Source organism: Phascolarctos cinereus, unplaced genomic scaffold (genome assembly GCF_003287225.1).
Source record: "Phascolarctos cinereus isolate Bilbo 61053 unplaced genomic scaffold, phaCin_HiC Scaffold_9;HRSCAF=440, whole genome shotgun sequence".
Classification (NCBI taxonomy): domain Eukaryota; kingdom Metazoa; phylum Chordata; class Mammalia; order Diprotodontia; family Phascolarctidae; genus Phascolarctos; species Phascolarctos cinereus.
The window spans coordinates 256,881,593-256,905,659 of record NW_027556402.1 but is presented as its reverse complement, the minus strand read 5'-3'; the positions used below and the strand labels follow the sequence as shown (position 1 = coordinate 256,905,659).

Below are 24,067 nucleotides of genomic sequence, written 5' to 3'. Positions count from 1 at the left end.
AGTGGATAGAGCACTGGCCCTGATGTCGGGAGGACCTGAGTTCAAATCTGACCTCAGACCAAACACATGACACTTACTAGCTGTGTGACCCTTGGCAAATGACAACTCCAACTGCCTTAAAAAAAAAATTTGAAGTGGGCAAGTGGAAGCTAACAACTCCATGAGATATCAAGAAACAAAGTCAAAAGAATGGAAAAAAAAATAGAAGAAAACATGAACTATTTCATCGGAAAAACAAATGACCTGGAAAATAGAGATAATTTAAAAATTACTAGACTACCTGAATGCCATGATCAAAAAAATATTCTAGACATATTTCAGGAAATTATGAAGGAAAACTGCCCCAACATTATAGATTCAAAAGGCAAAATAGAAATTGAAAGAATCAACCAATCACCTCCTGAAAGAGATCCCAAAATGAAAACTTCCAGGAATATTTCATAGACAAATTCCAGGACTCCCATGTCAAGGAGAAAATATTGCAAGCAGCCAGAAAGAAAGAATTCAAATACCGTGCAGCCACAGTCAGGATCACAAAAAATTTTTTAGCAGCTACCAGTATAAAGAAGCAGAGGGCTTGGAATATGATATTCTGGAAGGCAAAGCAGTCAGAATTACAACCAAGAAGAATCTACCCGGGACATGTAATGAAATAAAGGACTTTCAAGAATTCCTGAATAAAAGACCAGAGCTTGATAGAAAATCTGACATTCAAACACAAGACTCAAGAGAAGCATAAAAAGGTAAACAGGAAAGAGAAAGCATAAAAGACTCAATAAAGTTCACCTGTTCACATTTCTTTAAGGGGAGACGATACACGTCACTCCTAAGAACTTAATCATTATTAAGGAAGTTGGAAGGAATCTACATAGACAGAGGGCACGGGTGTGTGTCGATTATGCTGGGATGATCTAAAAAATGAACAAAGACGCAAGAAAGAGAGAGGGGCTGGGAAATGAGGGGAGAAAGGTAGGACAGGGAAAACAGTATCACATAAAAGAAAAGCACAAGGAAGGGCTTTACAGAGGGGAAAATGGGGAGAGGAGAGTGGTGAGCAGTGCGTAAACAGAGAGGGAAGGCTAGACAGACATCTACCTTAGCCACGGGGAAATAAGAAGGGGAGGGGATGATAAAAAGGACAGCAGATTAAAGGAGGCAGTGGTCAGAAGCAAAACAGACTTCTCATAAGGGACAGGATCAAAAGAGAGAGAAAGAAGTATAAACAGAAGGAAACAGGACGGAGGGAAACACACAGTAATCCTAACTGTGAACGTGAATGGAATGAGCTCACCCATAAAATGGAAGTGCATGTCAAAACAGATTAGAAGCCAGAATTCAACAATGATATTTACGAGACACACATACACAGAGTTAAAGTAAGGCCACCACCTAGATTATGCTTCAGCTGAGGTAACAAAAGGCAGAGGTAGCAATCATGACCTCAAACAAAGCAAAAGCAAACACAGACTAATTAAAAGAAATAACCAGGGAAACCACACCTGGTAAAAGGCATAATAGGCAATGAAGTAAAATCACAAATTTTTTACAGCAAGTTTCTCTGGTAAAGGCCTCTTTTCTCAGATATATAGGGCACTGAGCCTAATTTATTAAAAAAAAAAGTCATTCCCCAATTTATAAATAGTGAAGGGATATGAACAGATAGTTTTCAGAAGAAGAAACCAAAGCTACCTATAGTCATCTCAAAAAATGCACGAAATCACTACTGATTAGAGAAATGCATCTCAAAACAACTCTGGGGTACCACCTCACACCCATCACAAATGACAAACACTGGAGGGGACAAGGGAAAACTGGGACCCTAATGCACTGGTGGTGAGTTTGGTTTAACCATCTGGAGAACAACCTGGAACGATGCCTAAAGAGCTATAAAACTGTGCACACCTTTTGACCCAGCAATTAGCTCTGTACCCCAATGAGATCAATGGAAAAGTAAAAGGACCCACATATACAAAAACACCTTATAGCTTAAAATTGTGTATACCCTTGGACCCAGCAATAGCACTTCTAGGGCTACAGCCCAAAGAGATCATAACAATAGGAAAAGGACCCGCATGTATAAAAATATTTACAGCAGCTCTTTCTGTGGTAACAAAGAATTGGAAACTGAGAGGAGGCCCATCAACTGGGGAATGGCTGAACAAGCCGTGGTATATGACTGTAATGGAATACTATCGTGCTATAAGAAATGATGAGCAGGTGGACTTCAGAAAAACCTGGAGAGACTTTGTATGGACTGATGCTCAGTGAAGGGAGCAGAACCAGGAGAACGTTGTCCACACTAACAGCCACATTGTGCGATGACTAATATTGTTATACTTAACCCTTCTCAGCAATGCAAAGATCTAAGACATCTCCACAAGTCTCATGATGGAAAATGCTATCCACATCCAGAGAAAAAATTATGGAGTTTGAATGCAGATCAATGCATACTATTTGCTTTTTTTTTCCCTTTTGTTTTGTTTCTTCTTTTCTTGTGGTTCCTCCTATTGGTTCTAATTCTTCTTTACAACATGACTAGTGTGAAAATGTTTAATAGGAATGCATATGTAGAGCCTATATCAGATTGCACGTCATCTTGGGGAGGGAAGGGGAGAAAATTTAAAACTCAAAAGCTTATGGAAGTGAATGCTGAAAACTAAAAATAAATTAATTTTTAAAAAGACTTTATAGCTCCTCTTCTTGTAGTGGCAAAGAACTGGAAGTGGAGGGGATGCCCAACAGTTGAGGAATGGCTGAACAAGCTGTGGCAAATGACTGTGATGGAATAATATTGTACTTTAAAAAATGATGAGTGGGATGGTTTCAGAAAAACATGGGAAGACCTATATGAACTGATGCAAAGCGAAGTGAGCAGAACCAGGAGATCACTGTGCACAGTAACAGCAATGTCGTAATGATGATCAACTGTGAAAGGCCTGGCTGCTCTGATCAATACATTGATCCAAGACAATTTCAAAGGATTCATGACAAAAAATGCTCGCTACCTCCAGGGAAAAAACTGAGGAACTCTGAGTGCAAACTGAAGGATATAGTTTTCTTACCTCCATTATTTTTCTTGCTTTTTTTTTTTGTGATACAGCTAATATGGGAATGTTTTACATGATTTCACATGTACAATTGATATAATATTGCTTGCCTTCTGAGTGGGTAACTGAGAAAGAGAATCTGGAAGTCAATTTTTTTAATAAGAATGTTAAAATAAATAATGTTTTTTAAAAGAAATGCTACTATCTAAATTATGTGAGTGAGGCTATAAGGTAACTGCCCAGTAAAACCGTAGCCCAGCACCTCCAGAGAGAAGTTTCAATACCCCCAGGATCTGTGACTGTGCCAGCGCTGGAGAAGGGAGGGAGGGAGGAAGGGAGGGAAGGGGTGGATAGACAGAAAGAGCATTTATTAAGCACTTAGTGTATATATACCAGGCACTGGGCTAAGCCACAGGAATACAGACACAAACCAAAATGAAAGGCAGTCCTGGCCCAGGGAAGGGGGAGAAGTAGTCAGGGTGTCCTGGGCTGAACAGGGTTTGAAGGGGGCATCATGATCGGACTGCTGGCTGCATTCTGAGACATATGGAGGTGACAGTCATGCTATAAACTGCCATCTTCAGAGCCTCTCTCTGGAGGCCTGTGCTCAGGCATGGACACAGCAATTCAGGAAGGAGGCTGCCAAGCTGAGGAGTATCCAAGGGAGAGCCATAAGGCTGGTGAAATGGTCCCAAGTCCGTGTCATATGAAGACAGGCAGAAGGACCTGGAGATGTTTAGTTCGGATGAGAAAAGGTCAGAGGGCCCCTGACCACTGCTTTCAAGTATCTGAAGAGGGATTCGACTGATTCTGTTTGGCCTGGAGAAACGAGCCAAAATCAAAGGAAAGATGCAATGAGGCAAATTTCAGCCAAGGAGAACGGATAGCTCCGGAGGCCGTGGCTCCCCAGCCAAACACCCCCCCCCCCCCCCCCCCCGCCCTCCCACTCAGTGCAGGCCACCCAGCAGAGCTCAGCTGAGCATTGCTTTGAGTGCTCTGGGCAGGGGCAGGGGTGGGGGTGGGGGGATATTCCTTTTCAGGAATGAAAAAGGAATTCCTTTTTCAGGAACTCAATGACCACTGACATTTCTTCCTGTAGAATGCTGGGATTCTGAGCTCTGCCTTAGTGGAAGGAGTTTCCACACCTGAACCACAAATGACTGTATATTTTACATACATACAATAGCTTTTTTCCTTGTAGTACCCAAATGCAAAAGCAATAAATAATCAATAAGTGCCCCTCCGTCCAGGTACAGTCCTCGGATATTTCATTATTAAGTAAGTAGGTGCTTGTTCGCACTTCTGAGGGCATAACTGTCAAGGAGGAAAGCATGAAGTCACTCAATCACGGAAATTCCCAAAATTACTCAACTGTAGGATACTTGTTTCATTTGATTAAAACTGGAGTCTGACTGATCTAAAACTTGATACAAAAATTGACACTGGTGAATGCGGTGAGCAGTTGTCTTGTCAAATTAAAAGCAGCTTTCATCTCTGGGCTGGGCATTACACAAATGAGTAAATACTTTCATTTCCTGGGGCTCAGGCAGAGAGCTTAGATGAGTCACAACAAAACAAAAGGCCAAACATTAGCTTCAACACCAAGATTTACTAAGGAAACTGGTTTCAACAGGACAAAATTTCTTAACTGCTCTAGTCAACGAATGAAGGAAATTCCCAGTTTTTTGTTTCCTGACACACCCAGGTTTATCCAATTGTTCTTGGGGAAAAGACAGAGATGGCTCCCAAGAACTGAGATGGGCCAGTCTGACATTGATTCTTGGCAACACTCTACAATAATGGGCTTGAGAAAATACAGTGACCACCAGAAACCGTGAGAGGCTCACTGATACCAAATTAAATGCCCTATTCTACCAGGGATGCAAGGCTGGTGGTGGATCAGGGGGTACAGCGGTATAGTGTCTCTGGATTTAAACAAAGCATGGGACATTTCCCAGGATACCTCTGGGAATGAGATACTAAGGCACGGTCAGTGTGACACAAGAGACAGAGGTTAAGACTGGCTGAACAATCCTATCTAATGAGTCAACAAGATGGAGCTGGTGAAGTGTACTTCTGGGATCCTGCCCACAGTCCCTAATTTAGGTGGAGCTTTGGGAGTCCTGCTTGTCCGTCCGTCCACATGAGACAAAACTTAAAAGGGCAGTAAAAATTCACACATCACAGAATGACAATGAAAACAATCTCCCCCTCAAAGGGCCGATATTATGGGCTAAACAAAACAGGGCTAAGCAGAAGTCCTCCATTCTGATTCCAAAATATCACCTGTACCAGCATGGATGGTAAAAAGCCTTGACATTTGAGTCAGCCAATAAGGATTTGTTAAACACTTACTGCACTTAGCCAGGCACAGTGCTAAGTGGTAGGGATAGAAAGGGACAAAAAACAAGTAGCAGGGATTGTGGGTGATTGGGAGAATACGGAAAATATTCATTCAAATGAGAAACAATATGTAAATAGCCACGTACAGAGGCGAAGGAAGGCCCTGGAGAAAAGGCAACAGAGCTGAGTCTTCTTAAAAAAAAAAAACTTCAACAATATTTTCTTTGGTAAATTATGAATTAAACAAGTAGTTTATAAGACAATCTTCCCAACATTCTGCATGAATAAAGAAACAACTGTATACCCTATGGAAAGTGCCTTACTGAAATCAAATTTCTTTGTAGATACAAAAATCTTAGTTCATAATGAAACTGTCATGTAAAAAAAGATAAAAAAACTGGCACAAAGCGTTTACTCGAGAGCCCCACGGTTCTCGGCAAGCCGCAGAGAAAGCTATTCCAGGACAGGGAGGCTTCGGCGTCTGCGGCTGCCATCCAGGCTGGGCAGCTGGCCCCTCTGAGAAATCCTGACTGAGGGACTGACAGACGTGAGCTAACAGAGTGCAGGACTGGGAAAAGGAAGGGAAGAGGAGAAGGGCGCCATGCAGCCCAATGCTGCCCTTGCAATAATAAAGAGTGTTCACCAATCCTGGTCCCATACTGCTGGCCCAAGGCACAGAAGAGAAACCCAAATTAAAACTGCTGCCTTAGAACGAAAATCCCATTTTGGGGAGAAACTCTGAAACCACCAAAAGAGAACAATCCCCAGACTCCCCCTGCTCCCCCACCCTCGCCGTGCTCAGGCGCTCCAGAGGTCCCAGATCTGCAGCAGGAAGGGAGCTGGGAGGCCCACCAGGCCGAGCCAAACCCCTGGCTGCTGCTATCTGACCACATGACCCCATGGGAGGCTTTTCCTGGCAAAGATACTGGAGTGGATTGCCATTTCCTTCTCCAGCTTATTTTACAGATGAAGAAACTGAGGCAAGCAGGGTTAAGGGTCACACACAGTTAGGAAGTGTCTGAGGCTGAATTTGAACTCAGGTACTCCTGACTGGGGTGGGGTGTGTGTGTGTGCGCTCTACGCACTTGGCCACCAGGCTGCCCCAAGTCCCTGGGGAGGCTATTAAAACCAAGAGTTCTGAGGTGTGTACTTTAATACTTCATAAATAACAGGCCATTGACACTTTGCTCTCCTACGTACAGCTAAGGTTAGAATCAATAGTACCCTGGGCCTAGAAGGGCCCTTAGAACCACCTAATCCAACTCCCTAAATTAACACAAGTGAGTTAAGTAGGACCTGACTCAACCCAGTGCCTCCTGAAGCCCAGTTCAGTGTTCTTCCCCCCACACTCGGGTGGTCTCTGTCATTTACATTTTTTGGGGGGTATTTCTTCTCTAATTCTTGACGCACGACATGCAACCCCTGCCCCCAAACTTTCCGAGCTTCTTTTACTAGTTCTTCCCAACTCTCCCACACAGTCAGCACCTCTGTGTCACCAACAGGGAAACTGTGGCACAGGAAAATTAGGGGATGAGTCACGGCAGCAGGTCTGGAGGAGAAGAAACCGGGAATCTCCAGTCTACTGGAAAAGCTGCTGGGCTCACTACATTTCTACATGTCTCCTCCCCAGCCTGAGGAAGCTCCAGGACTAAGAAGGCTCGGGCATCGGGGAGAAACAGCCACCTGCCTGAATGCTGCTGCCAACACTCAGGATGCCCAGAGGCCGAAGCCAGCAGCCAGAGACCGGCCTGCACTGAAGCCAGCAGCAGGGAAGGGGATGGCTGCAGCCTCCTTCCCAAGAACGGGGTGCTTCTGAGGCCCCCAAGTTCAGTCAGTGACCGATCTAAGAGCTCCCTCCTGGAGTGTGAGCTCTGGCTCCCTCCTCCCAGGCTGCCCGGCTTTGAGTCCAGCCCAACAGAGCCTGCACTAAGACATGAGATCAAAGAATTTCCTTGCAACAAAATGCAGAGGCGACTGTTAAACAGAATGGAAAATAATCCCCAAGTATTATTCCAAGCTCTCAAGTCTGAATATAAAAGCAATGAGTATTTACATTTATTATGATTTTAATCGCTCCGGCTCTTTTCCGTTTCTGGTCTGCCTCTTGATTGGACATTCCAATTTAAGGAAAACCCAGGCCCAGCCTTCTAAGCTATCATATGGCTTAGTCCCACTCATCCTCTGCCTGCCCCTCAGGAATTGGCTATTAGTGGATAACCTGCTGGAGACCACGGAGTCAATGAACAAAGGGTGAGATGGTTATTCTCCAGCGGACAGAAGAGAAACCAAACCTACTTTGTAAAGGCCAGAATACAGTATTCTGCCCCTTCCCCAGCAGTGTCCCCAGCAGTGTCCCCATCAGACCATGGCACAACCAGAAAACAAACCTGAAGCACAAAACCTACCTGGAAAAGTACAATTAATAACACTCTGCTAACCAAGTCCCTACGGGTTGTGGCTGGACAGACATTATTCCTTTCTCAATCCTTTTAAAATGCCTAAGGGTCAGTTCTCAGATGAAGAAATTCAAGTCTCTATAGTCACATGAAAAAAATGCTCTAAATCACTACTGATTAGAGAAATGCCAATCAAAACAACTCTGAGGTACTATATCACACCTATCAGACTGGCCAACATGATAAAACAGGAAAATGATAAATGTTGGAGAAGACATGGGAAAATTGGGACACTAATGCATTGTTGGTGGAGCTGTGAACTGATCCAGCCATTTTATTTTTATTTTAATTTTTTATATTTTTAGGCAATTGGGGTTAAGTGACTTGCCCAGGGTCACACAGCTAGTAAGTGTCAAGTGTTTGGTCTGGGGCCAGATTTGAACTCAGGTCTTCCTGACTTCAGGGCCGGTGCTCTATCCACTGCGCCACCTAACTGCCCCATCCAGCCATTTTGGAGAGCAATTTGGACCTATGCCCAAAGGGCTATAAAACTGTGCATAAAACCCAGCAATAGCACTTCTAGGGCTGTATCCCAAAGAGATCATACAGATGGGAAAAGGACCCATATGTACAAAAATATTCATAGCAGCTCTTTCTGTGGTGCCCAAGAATTGGACATTGAGAGGATGCCCATCCATTGGGGAATGGCTGAGCAAGCTGTGGTATGTGAATGTAATGGAATACTATTGTGCTATGAGAAATGATGAACAGGCTGACTTCAGAAAAACCTGGAAAGACTTGTATGGACTGATGCTGAGTGAAGTGAGCAGAACCAAGAGGACGTTGTACACAATAACAGCCACACTGTGCAATGACTAACGTCGACAGACTTAGCCCTTCTCAGCAACGCAAGGATCTAAGACATCTCCAAAGGCCTCCTGATGGAAAATGCCATCCACACCCAGAGAAAGAACCATGGAGTCTGAATGTAGATCGAAGCATGCTATCTGCTATTTTTTGTCTTCTAATTTGTTTTGTTTCTTCTTTCTTATGGTTCCTCCTATTGGTTCTAATTCTTCCTTACAACATGACTAATGGGAAAATATGTTTAATAGGAATGTATATGTAGAGCCTATATCAGATTGTGCACCATCTTAGGGAGGGAGGTGGGGGGCAGAGGGAGAAAATTTTAAACTCAAAAGCTTTTGGAAGTGGTTGTTGAAAACTAAAAATAAAATTTAAAAATACCTAAGGGTTACATTGGTATCCAAAAATGTTTTTAAAAATATCTCCAGGAAGGCCTATAGAATCCTAGGTAAATGTCCTGTGGCAGGGGTTCTCTCAGAGGAGTCCAGAGACCCTTGGCCGCCCCCCAAAACTTTTCCAGGGGTCTAGGAGGCCATAATAATACTAAGACGCTTTAAATGAGGAGGTCCTTGTTAATTTTAAGAGTATAAAGGGGACCTGAAGCCAACATGAAGGCCTTTTCTCCCCAGCAGTCCACGACACAAAAAGCACCAAAAACCAAGCCCAGTGTGGAAGCTGGTGCCATCAGGGCGAGATCATGCCCCCCCCAACTAGGGCCACTGTGTGGCCGGCTATTTGGAGTTGGCACTCTCATCTATTACATAACAACTATCAATACATCCACTAACAAGTCTATTACTGATTGACAGATCAATCAACTAGTATTTATAAAACGCCTTCTACGTGCTGACCCCTGCAGAGCCAGAGCTTCCCCTTAAAGGAGGAGGGAGCCAGGTTGTGAAGTGCATGAAGAGGCACAGAGAGGCACCGTCAGAGGACAGCGTGCAGGACGAAGGCCGGCGGGCACACAAATAACAACTCAAATAACAACAGCCAGCACCTATGGAGTTCTTCGACGCTGGGAAGGGGCTTTAGAAATATGATCTCATTTATCACTGAGGAGGCGAGGTGGGGCTGAGGACAGAGCATGGGCTCTGCAGTCAAGAAAACCTGAGTTCAAATTTGGCCTCAGACACTAGCAGCATGATCCTGGGCAAGTCACTTAACTGCTCTATGCCTCAGTTTCCCCATCTGTAAAATGTGGATTATAATAGCACCCGCCTCCCAAGGTGGTTGTGGGGAGAAAATGAAACGTCTGTAAAGCACTCTGCAAGGCTTAAAGCTCCATGTGACGCCAGCTGTTATTATCATTACTGTTGTCCTCACAATACCCCTGAGAGGTAGGTGCCATTATCCCCATTTTACAGATGAGAAAACTGAAGCAGAGGCTAAGTAAGTATCAAGCCCAGGTCCAACGTTCTAGCTACTGCTTGAACACAGAAGGTATTTAATAAAATCTTGCTGACTGTGCTTTAAAAAAGGAGAGAAATTCCCCTTCCTACTAACCGCCTTCGCAAAGGACCAGGTACTGCACACCCCCCGTCCGGGCCCGGCCCCAATGCCAAGTCCTCCGAGTTCTCCTTGCCCTCCTAGGTCCAAAGGAAGCTCCTTCTCAGACATCTCAAAGCACTTTGTTTCTACCTGTAAGCACAGATCCAGGTGAGTATCTCACTGCCCTTATTAAAAATGAGCTAAGGACCAGAATCGACCCTGACATCTCATCTAGCACAATCAGCGTGGTCTCCTATGTCTCCGCACAATCTCAAAAATAGCAGCAACACAGACCGATGGCATCTGAAATGCTTTCCTCCTGCCGCCTCTGTGAAGTGGGTAGCAGAAGGGCCGTCACCAACCCCACCTAGAGAGCCCGACGATGCGGGATCAGGCCAGCACGCTCTGTCCCCTGTGCTGGGCTGACACATTGTCAGTGACCGAGAACAGGCTCTCAAGGCATGCTAAGGAGGCAGGAAGAGGACTATGAGAAGGGCTCGGGTTTGGGCCTGGTGAGTTTAAAATGTTTACAAGGATAAAAAGACATCTCCGGAGCATCGACTTGGAGATGTGAGTCTAGAGGTCAGCAAGCGGGTGCAAGCAAGTCAAATGGGTCTGAGAGCCATCTGCACAAAGACAGTGGTTGTATCCGAGGGGACGGATGAGATCGCCAGGAAGAATCACTGGGAGACAGAAGAGGAGGTGGCCAAGGGCAGAGAATACCCAGCCACGGAGGAAGAGAACCGAAGGAAAGCCAAAAGGACCACCAGCTGCACCCACCTCAGAAGAGACAAGGGGAAAGAAAATGGAGGCATCTGTCCTAGACTCAGTCCGTGAAGGAGTTAGCCCGGAAAGGGAGGAGACATACCAGGGGATGCCCAGGGGTCAGGGATCAAGGGGGGCCTTTCTGAGCAGGCGAAGGGCTCAGCTGCCCATCAGATGGAGGAGTCCCATGGCCCTTAAGGGAGCGGCAGCCAAGCAGCGTCAGGACGATTCTTTGATGTCATTTCTACTGATAAAAGCACCCCGGCTCCTGATGCTGACCCACAGATGGGGCCCAGGACTTTGGGGGCCACAACTTTCCCTTCTGCGTCTCTAGTCACTGTGGCTGCAGCCCCTGCAGGAGCAGGTCCCCGGGGGCCGCTTCCCAGGATCACCCCAGGACACGGGCCCTGGGCTGGAGGCCCTTGCTCTTCCAAGGCTCTGGGGCTCAGGCCCTGGGCAGTCCCTATCAGGTTCTGAGGGGAGATGGGAGTGGAGGGGGGACAGATGTTTAACTCACTCACAGGCTGCCTCTTATATCTCCGTCAGGGAGACTGACTCCTCTAGCTAGATTGGCTTAGAGGGTTTAAGTGACTTCCTTGAGGTGCCACAGCTAATTAGTGTCAATCAAAATTCAAACCTCTAATGTCCTCTGACTCAAAATCCAATGCTTTTTCCGTACCATAGGCAGGTTCTGGAAGCAATGGGAAAAAAGGAGGTTTTCCCACCTGCCCTTCTGACAATCTCAAAAAGAAGCGGGTTTGGGGCAGAGGTAGAAGGGGGTGTAAGACAGGCCTGGAAATGGAAGAGGGAACTGATCTGATGCCTTTGCATACTGCATTTCCTTTCTTTTTTTTTAATTTAAAAAAAAATTTTATTTTTAGGCAATTGGGGTTAAGTGACTTGCCCAGGGTCACACAGCCAGTTAAGTGTCAAACCGTACCGCATTTTCTTAAAGGAACCTCACTCAAGGTCACAGCATTAGGCTCCAGGGGAGCCCAGCATAGTGACTGCTGCTCCAAGGTGCTCCCCCCCCCCAGCGTCCCATTGTTCAGAGAATCAGTCATCTTTCAGTCCTGCCAAAGGAGAGAAGGCAGATTATTCATTAAACAACCATTCATCAACCATGAGGAGAGAGACCGAGGGAACGCAAAGGGCAAGTTGGAGACCTGACCCCCCTCCCCTCAGACCGACTGCTGTGGGTTGTTGCCGGGCCCAGCAACTCAATCCCTGTTTCACGTGGAGAAAAGTCACCTATTAGTCATGCCGATTCGAGTTGAAACATGGGGTAGGGATTTACCAGTTAAGGCAGGTCTGCAGCCTGAATATCTAGGGTTTATGCAGTATTTTTAAAAGCCCGACGTCAGTAAGAATATGGACGTGCCACTGAAACCAAACTAACCAATTAGAGACTCCAAGTACCAGAGGATGGTCCTTATTCTATTGGCATCCAACGGATTCCTCCAAACTAGATGCAACATAGCAAAAGGAAGGCCTCCTGTTAGGCCTTCGTGCCTCCCATAGGCTAAGCCACCAAGCCTTCCATCACCACGCTTTATCAGCGAAAGGTGGGAAGAAAGCTTGGATTCGGTCTCCTGCATCGATCCACAGCCAGCCAAGGGCTACCAAGAAGATCCTAAGCATTCTTTCACCTGCCATCAGCTTTTCAGGCCCTAGAATTTCAGCAACATATTTGCTGGGCAAGAGCTAAGAAGTTCAGTCCATCAGAACAGATGGACAATAACCAAAGTGAATCAGCAATTCAGCAGTCCTCACTTTGGGCAAACACGTGCACCACCTCAGGTCTTCGACGGAGGAGCTGAAATCCCTAGGAATCCAACCTGCAAGCGCTTTGGGCCAAGCCCAGTCGCTGGAAGACACAGGTATGCCAGAAGCTGGCCTGTCCCTCCTGGCCTTCAGAGGACAGCTAGGACAAATCAAAACTGTCTGCTATCTTTCTCTCAAGGAAAAGGTAAAGTCAGCAAGCAGGTCCTGTGATAAACAATGGGATACAAAGAAAGGCCAAAAACAGCTCCTCCCCTGAAGAAGCTCCCATTCTAATGGGGAAGATGACATACAGACAAGACAGAGACGGGATTAACTGGAGATGGGCTCTGAGGGAAGGTCTGGCAGGATGAGACACATTTCAGACCCCTCCAGTTAAACACAGCACAAAAGAAGAGCACTACTCATTCCTATCCTTACAGACGCATAGCTGTGTTTATTCCTAAGAGTAACAAAGCCCAGTCACAGAAGAGGCAGTTGGAGACACAAGGCTGGAGGTCAGCAGAGAGGCTGGGGCAGGAATCATCACAGAGACATGGTCACTAAATCTAAGGGAGCTGATGGGAGAAGAGAAGAGGGCCTGGGACAGAGCCCAAAGGGAGTCCTATGGTTGGAGGGCATGATCTGGTGGGGGATCCAGGGAAGGAGACAGAGAGGGAGGAGGACCAGGAGTGACTAGTGCGCCAAAAACCTAGAGGAGAGAGAAAAGAGGATGAAGGAGGAGAGAGGGTGTGCAAAGGCTGAAAAATAGGCATTTACTCATTTAAAAATAACCAGAACCACCCATTACATGTTTATGTATTTTTATGAAAAATAACTATTTTCCAAAGCAAAAAAGAAACAACAAACAGTGAGAAGAGTGGTATGATTTTACATATTTCTGCAAATCTCTTTAATGTCTGATTTAATAGGGTATATACAGGTGGCTTTTCCTGCCTGCTTCTGCATTCAATACATCGTGATAAATTGTTTTAGCTGAAGTGAATGAAGAAAAGCTGGTCTCATGGAGAGGGAAAAGGAAGGAGAATTTTATTAGACAAGTAACGGCTTCATACTACTATGAAAACAGTTTTGATCTCAAGGACACAAGGTCTGGGAGACCCTCAGGGATCCCCAGGCAAACTCTGAGAACTGCTGATCTCAAGCTTCCTCCTGGCAAGGAGCCAGGAACTGGGCACTAGGAAGGTCAGCACAATCCAAGACACAGGCTCCTTCTGCTTAATCCTCCTCCTTGCCTCCTCAAATCCGGGCCACACGGAGGCAGAAGTCTGGCCTATTGTTCAAGTTATCAAATTGCAGGTTGGTAACAACGAGGGCTTTACCAGGTAACCCAGCGGGCTCACCCGACACTTGGCTACACACAGTTTTGCAACAAGGTCCTTGCATTTCCAACTCCTTGCCAGTATGGCCCTAAAAAGGAAATGCTGTTTTAAAAAAATCATCTTAATTACAGTGTATGAGGAGGATAAGAGGCGGCAGTGCAGAGGCAGGAAGCCAAGCCCCAACTTCCTACTTCTTATCTGTCTCTAGGTCTGCAGAGGGTAGAGCGAGAACAAAACAGAAAAGAGAGGGGCAAAGCCAGAACCCAAGGGCCAACTGCAAGGGCAGCTAATGGCACGACTCCTGGGCTTTGTACAGGAAGCACAAGTGAGCCCCCACCCCCAGAGACGCTGTCTTAGTCCACGTGGGCGAGACCCAAATTAGGGGAGCCGGGGGGATTCTGACCAGCAGAGAAGAAGAGGATGAGAGACAGGCCGTCTGGGGCCCCGCGGGTGAGGCCCAAGAGGCCCCGACTGGGCACCCCAGCTTTCCCTTCAAATGCTCCCTTCTTTTCAAGAATTCCTCCCCAGCTCACTGGGTCAGAATCTTCATGTGGAGCATTAATCAACTGTCAAATATCCAGGAGAATGTAAGCTCTCCCAGGGCAGCTCTCTGCTGCCCAGCCCTTTGCCCAGAGCCGGGCCTTACAGACTATGTCTCAGTCGGACTGAATCTTCCTCTGAAGATCCTTCTCTCGGAGACTGCACGAGGCCGGGTTTTGTCCACTGCCTCACATCTGCAGCTTTTCAAGAACGACAGAAGAACCAGATAATTTTGCACAGCGTTCTCCAATTTATAATCAGGCCTAACGCAGCAGCTCTCGAGCCCCAACGCTAAAGAAAGCTCTGATGCTTTTCCTTCACACTGTCCCAGGCAGAGATTGCTCAACCCTCTTCCCCCCTCCTAGTACTGTCTATTTACGTGATGTCATCCAAATCAAGAATTAATAGCAGACATTTAAATCATGTGCAAAAGCACTTTGCATCCCTGTCATGGACTCACAACGACCTTCTGAGGCAGCTAGATGGCTCGGTGGCCAGAGGGCTGAACCTTGAGTCACAAAGAACTGTGGTCAGTACTTACCAACTACTGTGTGACCCTGGCCAGCCACTTAACCTTTCTGCCTCCATTTCCTCATCTGTAAAATGAGGATAATACCAGCAGGGTCTACCTCCCAGAGTGGTCACTGGATAAAACCAACTGGCCCTACTTCACTGACAAGGTATGAACCTCCATCTTCCTGTACTTCACCGGTACATACTCTTCTCTCCAAGGATGGAAGATCCTTTGTTTCTGTATTCCCAGACCTGGAAGAGTCACTTAATAAAATGCTGATTGATTCCTGACTCCCTAGTCAGTTAGGCTGGCTCCAGGAAGCCAAGGGGAAAACCAGTTAGTCAGTCAATAAACATTCATTAAGAGCCTTCATCAGTCAATACATAAGCATTTGTTACGTAAGCACGACGTGACTGTGTGCCAGGTACTGTGCACAAACGCAGAGACCAGCTATTCTCCAGAGCCGCAGGAAAGACTGCAAAGAGGGAAGGCATTAGAACTAAGGGGCTGGGAGGGGCCTCCTTTGGCCGGGACCTGAACCCAGGCACCTGACGGGAAAACTGAGAGCACCCGCCCTCAAGGGTCTGAGGCGGAAAATGCTCGGCTACGAGGGGGTGATGGCGGGCCCGGGGTCCCAAGGACAATGACCGTGTCGGGGGCCCAGAGGAGCAGAGAGGCAAGGGCAGATGGGAAGAAAGAACAGAAGCGATGACTCCCAACTCATCTGAGCCAAGGGTGAGCAATCCAGCAGCTTCGCCAAGAGGTGAGTCAGCACAAGGCAAACATGTAGCTCCTCCTGCCTATAAAGGCTGCTGGCATTCCCCCGGGGCCGCTGCCACTCAGTCGTGTCTGCCTCTCCGTGATCCCACTGGGGTTTTCTCGGCAGACGTACCGGACTGGTTTGCTATTTCCTTCTCCAGCTCGTTTTATAGATGAGGAAACGGAGGCAAACAGGGTGAAGTGACTTGCCCAGAGTCACACAGCTAGGAAGGGCCTGAGACTGTATGTGAACTCATGAAGATGAGTTTTCCTGACTCCAAGCCCTGCATTTTGTCCACTGGGCCACCCAGCTACCTTTTACACAAATCTTATGGGCAAGGGGCCAGAAGGAGGGCCAAAGCCAGGCTGCAAACTTCAAGGAGCTTCCATTACAATGGGGCTTTGGATTCTACCGCTCCTCTACTGAAACTGCTCCCTCAAAGGTCACTCACTCCTTGTTAAATACAGAGACCTTTCCTCTACCCAAAGGCCGCCAAGACTCTATTTTCATCTCCAACTAGATGTTCTGTAGACTCAGAACATAGTAGACGCAGATCTTAAACTCAACATGTCTAAAACTGAACCCTCATCTTTTCCTGAATCCTTCCTCTCTTCCTAATTTGCCTATTACTGTCTGGAGCAGCCCCATCCTCTGCAGCCTGCAGGCTCACAAGCTACAGGTCATTCTCCATTCCTGCTATACCCACCCCTCCTCTCCTCTAACACAGACCCCTCCAGCCCTTCATTTAGCCTAGCGCAACAGCCCTCAAGCTGGTCTCCCTGAAGGGTCAGCAATCATACTGCTCTTCCTAAAGGGAAGATCTGACCATGTCAACTGGTGGCCCTCCCCCACCATGCAGTCAGCCAGTGCCTCTCTATCACCTCTAAGAGCAGATATAAAATTAATGAAGCATTTATAAAGGGCTTACTATGTGCAAAAGCCCGAGAACACAATGAGAAAAGTCAGACAAGTCTCTGCTCTCCAAGAGCTCCCGCTCGAATGGGGGCCACATACAGAAGGTTTCAGCAGTAAGTCAGACAGAAAGCCCCACGGTCCTTAGAGTGCAGCAGCCGAGCCGGGGGTCAGGCCTTTTCTCTGATGTTGTTCCCACTGATAAAATCACCCCAGCTCCTGACACTGAGCCATGTGATAGGTCCGAGGCCTTAGGAGACAACAAGGTTCTCGCCTGGGCCCCCAGTGGCTGTGGCCGTAGCCCTTACAGAAGCAGGTCCATGCCGTATCTCCCCAGGGGCTGCTTCCCAGAAGGAACATGGAGAGCTGGCTCCATCCCAGGCAGAGGGGAAGCCTCCTCAGGGTGCTTGCCTGCTTCCCCTAGACCCACTTGTCTCCCCTGGGGGTGGCAATTGGTCAGCAGCTGTCAAAGTGATTTTCCTTAAGTGTAGGTCTAACCATCTCACTATCCTGCGTAATAAACACCTGCAGCATCAAACGGAAAATCTTGTACTTGGCCCCTGACCCCTTCCGACCCTTCCCAGTCTTCCTCCATCTTCCTCCCCTCCTGTTCCTCACATACGTTGTTCCATCTCTAGACTCTGGGCATTTTCATGGCTTGTCCAGCACGTGCCTGGAATTCTCTCCCTCCTCATCTTTATTTCTTGGTTTCCCAGGCTTCTTGCAAGCCCCAAAGACACCATCTACACCTGGACGCCCCATCATCATCTCCAATGCAACAGGTTCAGCGTGGGGCTCACCTCCTCCCCTCGCCTCACCAGCCCTCCTCCACACTTCACAAGTGAATGTTAAGGTGCCACCACTTCCGAGTCACTCAATGCAGGCTCCTAGCTGGGCTCAATGTTGAAGATCACTCCAGAAAGATCACCAATGGCCTTGTCTGATCAATGCTCCAAGCCCACACAGGAGCAGCTGCAGCTCAGGTCCCCATGACTTGTCACCTAGACTATTTCCACGAATCCATTCACTCACACAATAAGCATTTATCAAAAGCCTTTTCGGGGCAGCTAGGTGGCGTGGTGAATAGAGCTCTGGTCTTGGAGTAAGCAGGACCTGAGTTCAAACGCAGCCTCAGACACTTAATACTAACTAGCTGTGTGACCCTGCGCAAATCACTTAACCCTGACTGCCTCCCCAAAAAGCAACAGCAACAAAAAAGGACAAATAACAACTATACCAAGGAATCCAATACCATTCAACCAGTCAACAGCGCTTATTAAACAACTACTATTGAAGAAAAAAAGCCTTCTTACTTAAAGCCAGGTGCTTAGCTAGGTGCTGGGAACACAAAGTCAAAAAGAAAGCCATTCCTGCCTCAAGGAGCACTCCAAAGGAACACAAAGCAGTGTGGCGGGGAGCGCTCACCTTCAATGTCCTTAACCCTCTCTACCGCATCTAACCGGCTATCTGGTGACTGCGTATTTATCAGCCATCTCCGAGCTTTCACACAGCTGTCCCCACGCCTCAAGTCTCTCCATTGTCATCGCCACCTCCGAGGATTCTGGGCTTTCTTCAAACCTCATCTCATGCGCCATCCTCAGAGCAAGATGCAGTGCATTATGGTCTGAGCGTCAAATCCAGCTCTAGGCTCGTTTCTGCATGGTCCGTGAGCTAAGAGCAGTTGTCACGTTTTTAATAAAAAGGCATATATTTTTATGGCATACAATATCGTGTATATTTTGTGTATGCTTGTTCCTGAGTGGCTGGCCAGATCTGGCTCTCTGGTCATAGCTTGCGGACCTCACCCAACAGGAAGCCTTCTGACCCAGCCATACCACTATTAGGGCCATTTTCCCAGAGGGTGAGGGAAAATGGAAAAGACACGTTCTAAAACATTTACAGCAGCTCTCTTTGTGGTGGCAAAGACCTGGAAACTGCGAGGATGCCCCTCAACTGGGGAATGGCTAAACAAACTGTGGTTATATGTTCATGATAGAATATTACTCTGTTATAAGAAATGGTGAGCCCAATGATTTTAGAAAAGCATGGAGTAATGGAGAGCAAAGCGAGCAGAACCGAGGGAACATTGCATACAGTAACAAAAGGATTGTTTTAAGAACAAGTCTGAGCGACCAGGTCATCCTGACCATTATGAATACCCAAATTAACCTCAAAGATCCTATGAAGGAAGATGCTGCTTGAATACAGAAAGGAACACTGCTGTGCTGTAGGAAAGGGTGAGCAGGTTGACTTAGAAAAACATGGAAAGACCTGGACTCATGCAGGAAGATGCTGCCCACCTTCAGAGAAACAGATGACAGGAGGAAATAAGGATAGGACAGTCTTACATATGTGCATATATGTCTATGGACATGTATACACATCCACACTTAATGGTAGCCTTCTTTGGGGGAAGAAAAAATAGAGAGTAAAAAGTACAGAGCAGAGGACAAAAGAAAATCAACAAGGAAGTAAAGAAAAGCTGGACAGTTCGTAACATTCATTACACAGGTTCTGTTGAAACGGACACGTCGTTTGAAATGAATCTTAGGGTGGGCTGCGTACATGGTAATGGTTTTTTTTTCTTCCTTTTCTCATTTTGTATTTAAGTGTAAGATAAAAAAAATTTACCAGGAAAAAAAAAACAAGCTTTTCCTGCCCCCCGAGTTGTTAATATTTTCTACCTCCCAAAATGAACTTCTATTCTTTATCTGTTTGGATAACATTTTCCCCAGAGAGCGGGCACAAGTTCTTGAGGGAAGGGGGTGTTTGTTTGCCTGTGCATAGGACCCCAGGGGGTCACCTAGTCACATTCTCCACCCGCTGTACCTTTCACAGAACCTTAGAGAACTTTAATGTTTGCACAGGAGAAATGCTGCTGAAGGAGAGAGTTTTCAATATGGCATTTTTTCCCCTACTGAATAAAAAGCTATTTATAAAAATTCTTTTTGGGGAGGTTTTAATTAATAAATACTTTATTTTCAGATCGCTTAACCTCCCAACATACACCTCTCCCTCCCTACCCAGAGAGCTATCCTTACAGCAAATGTATTGGGGAACTGGCCGATGAGCTCAGCCCTTAGGAGCACTGAGTGAGGTACCAGTGATTGCAATTCCCCAGATGGAAGAAAGAGCCAAGTATGGAAACATGCTGGAGAGATCGGGAACGCACAAAGGCATTCTGTCGCAGGTCTGGCCCTCTAACTACGTGCGTTTCCTTTCTGGAGCCTTCTGTGGCTATGGCTGCCTGGGCAGAACTGGGAGGGGTGGGGAAGGGAAGAAGACACCGATGGCATTCCACGGGGAGACGAGAGAAGAGAGTCAATGCTGTGAAGGGAGACAATGCCAGGTTGCTGTGTTGGGTTTCCCCCTCCCATCAATCTTCTCCATTCAAGTAAAAGTTTCAGAAGGTCTGGGTGCCAAGTCCGTGCTCAGTTTGCAGCCAGTCAATTCAGCACTGCGACCCGAGGGACCCCGGAGACCCCATCCCGACACAGTTGAGACCAGTGCAGTAGTGACGTGGCATCGGGATGTGAACCCGGCGGCATCACTGTGCTAAGTCTCGGCTCACTCTCCCCACTGACCGAAGCAGTACGGAGTGCGTCTCCATGGGGCCATGCGGAAATGCTTCTGCATTGGCTGTTTCTCTGAAGTAAGTAACTATCCTTTATAAAAGCTAACGGATGTCAACCAGCCAAATGGAGCACGCGTTTAGAGGAAGGCACCAAAAGCTCTCCAGGGTAACCTACAGCCCTGAGGGGAAGGGGGAGACCGCAGTACTTACTGCACAGAGAACTGTTTTTAAAAAAGAGGAAAGAAAAGTAGTTTGGCCAAACTAACCAAGACAAGCAACTTTCAAATTCACAGGTGATGCCCTATTTCTGCGCAGCCTCCCGCCTCCCTCTAGTCTAGGAGTGGCCATAGCACTCCTGTTCTGTTTTCTGCTGTTCCTTCCACTGACACCCGGAGCTCGTTGGGAACAAAGTCTTCTTGGCTCTGGCTTTTTCCTCCAGCACCAGTTCACACACATCTTCTCAGGCTTCTCTGAATCCTTCATGTTCCTTCTTCCTCAGGGCACAGTAACATTCCATGACCCCATTCACGTACCACAATCTATTTAGCTATCCTAGACTCCACAAGTAGCACAGAATGGTCTTGCAGTCCCCTGTCCTTTCCCGCCAGTCCTGTAACCAGAAAGCTATGGTTTGCGCTCAAATATCCTTTGCAAAAAACTTGCCTTTGCCTTCTGTGTGGGTTCTGTGGGAAGCACGCCTGACTTTGTCCAGCATGACTTTTCCCAGGCTCCAGATCCCACGCTGGGAGGGACTGAGTTTTCAGCCGTCCTTCCTAATTCCAGATGCCTTGATAACCAGTTCCTCAACACCTTCAAACCGACTCTCCTCTGGATGTACCTGGTCGGCTCGAGCTGACTTCTCATCAGTGGCTTCTCTATGACCACACTCAGGACTTGGGGGGCTGTGGTGTTAAGGGTCCAGATGGGACAGATTTATTGTTATCAAAGGAGAACACAGAAGTTCTGACAGATCTCTTTCCCTTTTCTTCTGTCAAAGAAAAGCTCCTCTAGCTTCCCCCTCAGACACTCTCTGGCTTAAGCGGGTCCTCATGCCAAGATTTTTGTGAACTTGTCTGTAAACCAAATTTATACTCAAAATCAGCAGTTCCTGTTTAGTGGTCCTCTATGATGGTCCAAGATATGCAGGCTAAAAATTCTTTAATGATCCTTTAAACAGCAAATAATTGCCCAATTTCATTACAAATATATTTTTCCTCTTTGACAGCAAGTAGGGGCATGTCTGATGTATCATAGTTTGTTTCTGCAGTGATTCAAAACCATCATGATGATTTAGCACAATGCCTTTGTTATTTCTGAAGTGATCACATCAAACTTGAATCACTAAGTGCCACTAATAAAATCTAACCCAATTTAGACTTTCAATCTAAGCTTTTTACAATTTCTCCACTGGTCATCAAGTTGTTTCCAAACCACAAGGCCTGACAGTCAAGCACAAATCAGTTCCACAGAATGATAAGGTGCGTGCACCAGTTCTCACGGGGGTTCTGTGCACTCCTGCAGACATGCTCCCTCACTCCCCTTCGTGTAATATACCTCATCAGCTGCATCATCCTCTGATCTAGATGCTGCCAATGCTCATGCTCCTACATCACAGATACCAGTCTGTCTGAAGACCCCTGGGCGGGAGCATCACAAGCCGTGGTGAAACCAGCACAGACCTGACAAAGGCTCTGCGGAATTAAATCTTACGTTGCGTCTCCTTGAACTAGTAAAGGTGTTTCCTGATTGAAACTCATCCCCTGCTGATGTTACTATTCTTCTATCTGGAGGATTTCCAAATGATCCAGGAGACAACACTGGTCACTCATTCAGAGCAGAGTTTCTGTGACTGTGCATCCCATGTGCCACTGGCAGAAAAGAAGAGTCTCTCTTTACAAAGGTTAGTTTATACATAAATACTGTTTAAAAAAAAAAAACCAAAGCAGGGGGCAGCTAGGTGGCACAGTGGATAGAGCACCAGCCCTGGTATCAGGAGGACCTGAGTTCAAATTCGGCCTCAGACACATAACACTAGCTGTGTGACCCTGGGCAAGTCACGTAACCCCATTGCCTAGCCAAAAAAACCCCCAAAAAATAAAGCAATGTATGTAACTGCATTTTAAGAACATTTATCACTTAATACAATTCTTGCCATTAGCTAGTGGAAAAGCAAATATCTTATATTCAATATGTTCATTTTTGCCAGTTGCTTAGGTAGCAAAAAACAAAATGAATTTCTATCTATCAGCAACACTTATAGAATTCTCCTACCATTTTGTGCCACACATTTGTATGAGTACTCATGTTCACCTTATTATTATTTTAAATTAAAATACAGAAATAAACCAGATGCAAATTAGAGATCGTGTCTGACACTGGGCCAAATATGGCAAACCTCTGTTCAAATAAAAAATCCAACACAGAAATTAAGCTTATAGATTAATATTTTATTATGCTAAATATCCCCCACTTTGTAACATATTTCATCTAAAATGTGATTTACATGCAAAAAGTTTGTAAAATGAATTTAAGATTATCTCTTAATTTCTTAGACTGTCCCATATATAGCAGTTGTTATTATTTTATAATGAAAGCTTTGTAATTTTAAATTCCATTTTCACAATCATAGGTAGAATAGAATTTTATATTTTATAATTATTATTATATAATATAAATTTTAATAGTAGCTTTTCTGGACAAGAGTTACCATTATAGTGATTTTAAATCCTTAATGAATAAATCTAAAAGAATATTGAGTAATACATTAAATTACCCCAGGGGTACGCAACATTTTTTTGCTTGTTTTAAGGAGTTTGCAGAATGAAAAATATTGGGAACTACTTTTCCAAACTGCTGTTGCCCATGGCTGCCGCATCTGTCCTGAGGTAATTTACAGGCTCTTTTGGCCTCTTCATGATGCCAAAGATTGAGTTACTCTGTAAAATTGTAATAATACTCAAATCATGCGCTTCAAAGAGTTGCTCTGTGAAATGAATTTTACAGGCCCTAAAGTGAGGCTTCCCTCTGCTCTATCTGCTTCTATTCTATTGGTTTGTGGTTCTCTTCATTCTTCTTTTGTCGGCAGGGTTGATCACCTCCCAGTGCGCCCCGTCTGTTACCAGTTTTTGCCGGTGGGTTTGATGTGAAACCCCTGGGGTTGTTTTAATTTTCAATTATGTCATTCGTAGTCGTTTGGAACATTTCGACATGAGAGCTGTTTGCACTTGCTCTTTTGAAAGCTGCTCCTGTCCTCTGACTGCTCAGCTATGGAGAAACAGTGCTCAGTCTCCCAGGTCAGACTGTTATCTGACAGCAATGATGCACAGACTGCTCCTAGCTAAACGGCTTTTCTCATCCTAGCAGCACTGATTTGACACTCTCCTCCCTCCAGGATTGGGGGGATACCACTCTCTCCTGGTCTTCCTCCTAGCTCTCTGACTACGTCTTCTGTCTCCACGGCTGGCCCCTCCTCCAGATCATACCTCTAACCACAGAGGCCCCTCACCCATTCTCTCCCAGGACCTGTTTTCTTTGCCCTCTAGACTACTTCACTTGGTGATCCCATCAATCCTCACAAATTTAATTACCATCTCTATGCTGATTTTCTCAAATATACTTATACTGCCCCAATCTCTCTGCTGACCTCCAGCCTTTCAGACACCTCACTCTGGGTGGGCGTCCAGCAGACATCTGAAACTCTACACGTTCAAAACATTAGCCTTTCCCCACCAGCCCCCCTCTCCCTCACCTTCCT

General features: G+C 46.2%; 1 protein-coding gene and 1 long non-coding RNA gene across 4 annotated transcripts in view; one reads left to right on the top strand and one right to left on the bottom strand.

Moving 5' to 3' along the window:
• The window catches only part of PACS1 (phosphofurin acidic cluster sorting protein 1), a 90,407-nt gene that overhangs the window by 45,436 nt on the left and 20,904 nt on the right, over positions 1–24,067 (bottom strand). The window contains exon 1 of one of the 3 annotated variants that reach the window (XM_078148414.1): positions 15,095–15,156. The exons of the other annotated variants lie outside the window; for them this stretch is intronic. Within the exon in view, the coding sequence (XP_078004540.1) occupies positions 15,095–15,141 (47 nt within the window). The 5' untranslated portion in view covers positions 15,142–15,156. Of the gene's footprint in view, positions 1–15,094; positions 15,157–24,067 lie in introns of those variants that run through there. 3 annotated transcript variants of the gene reach the window in all.
• LOC144455290 (uncharacterized) lies at positions 15,239–22,674 on the top strand. Its single transcript, XR_013484019.1, has 2 exons — positions 15,239–15,830; positions 17,456–22,674. It is a non-coding gene; the product is annotated as an uncharacterized LOC144455290 (long non-coding RNA).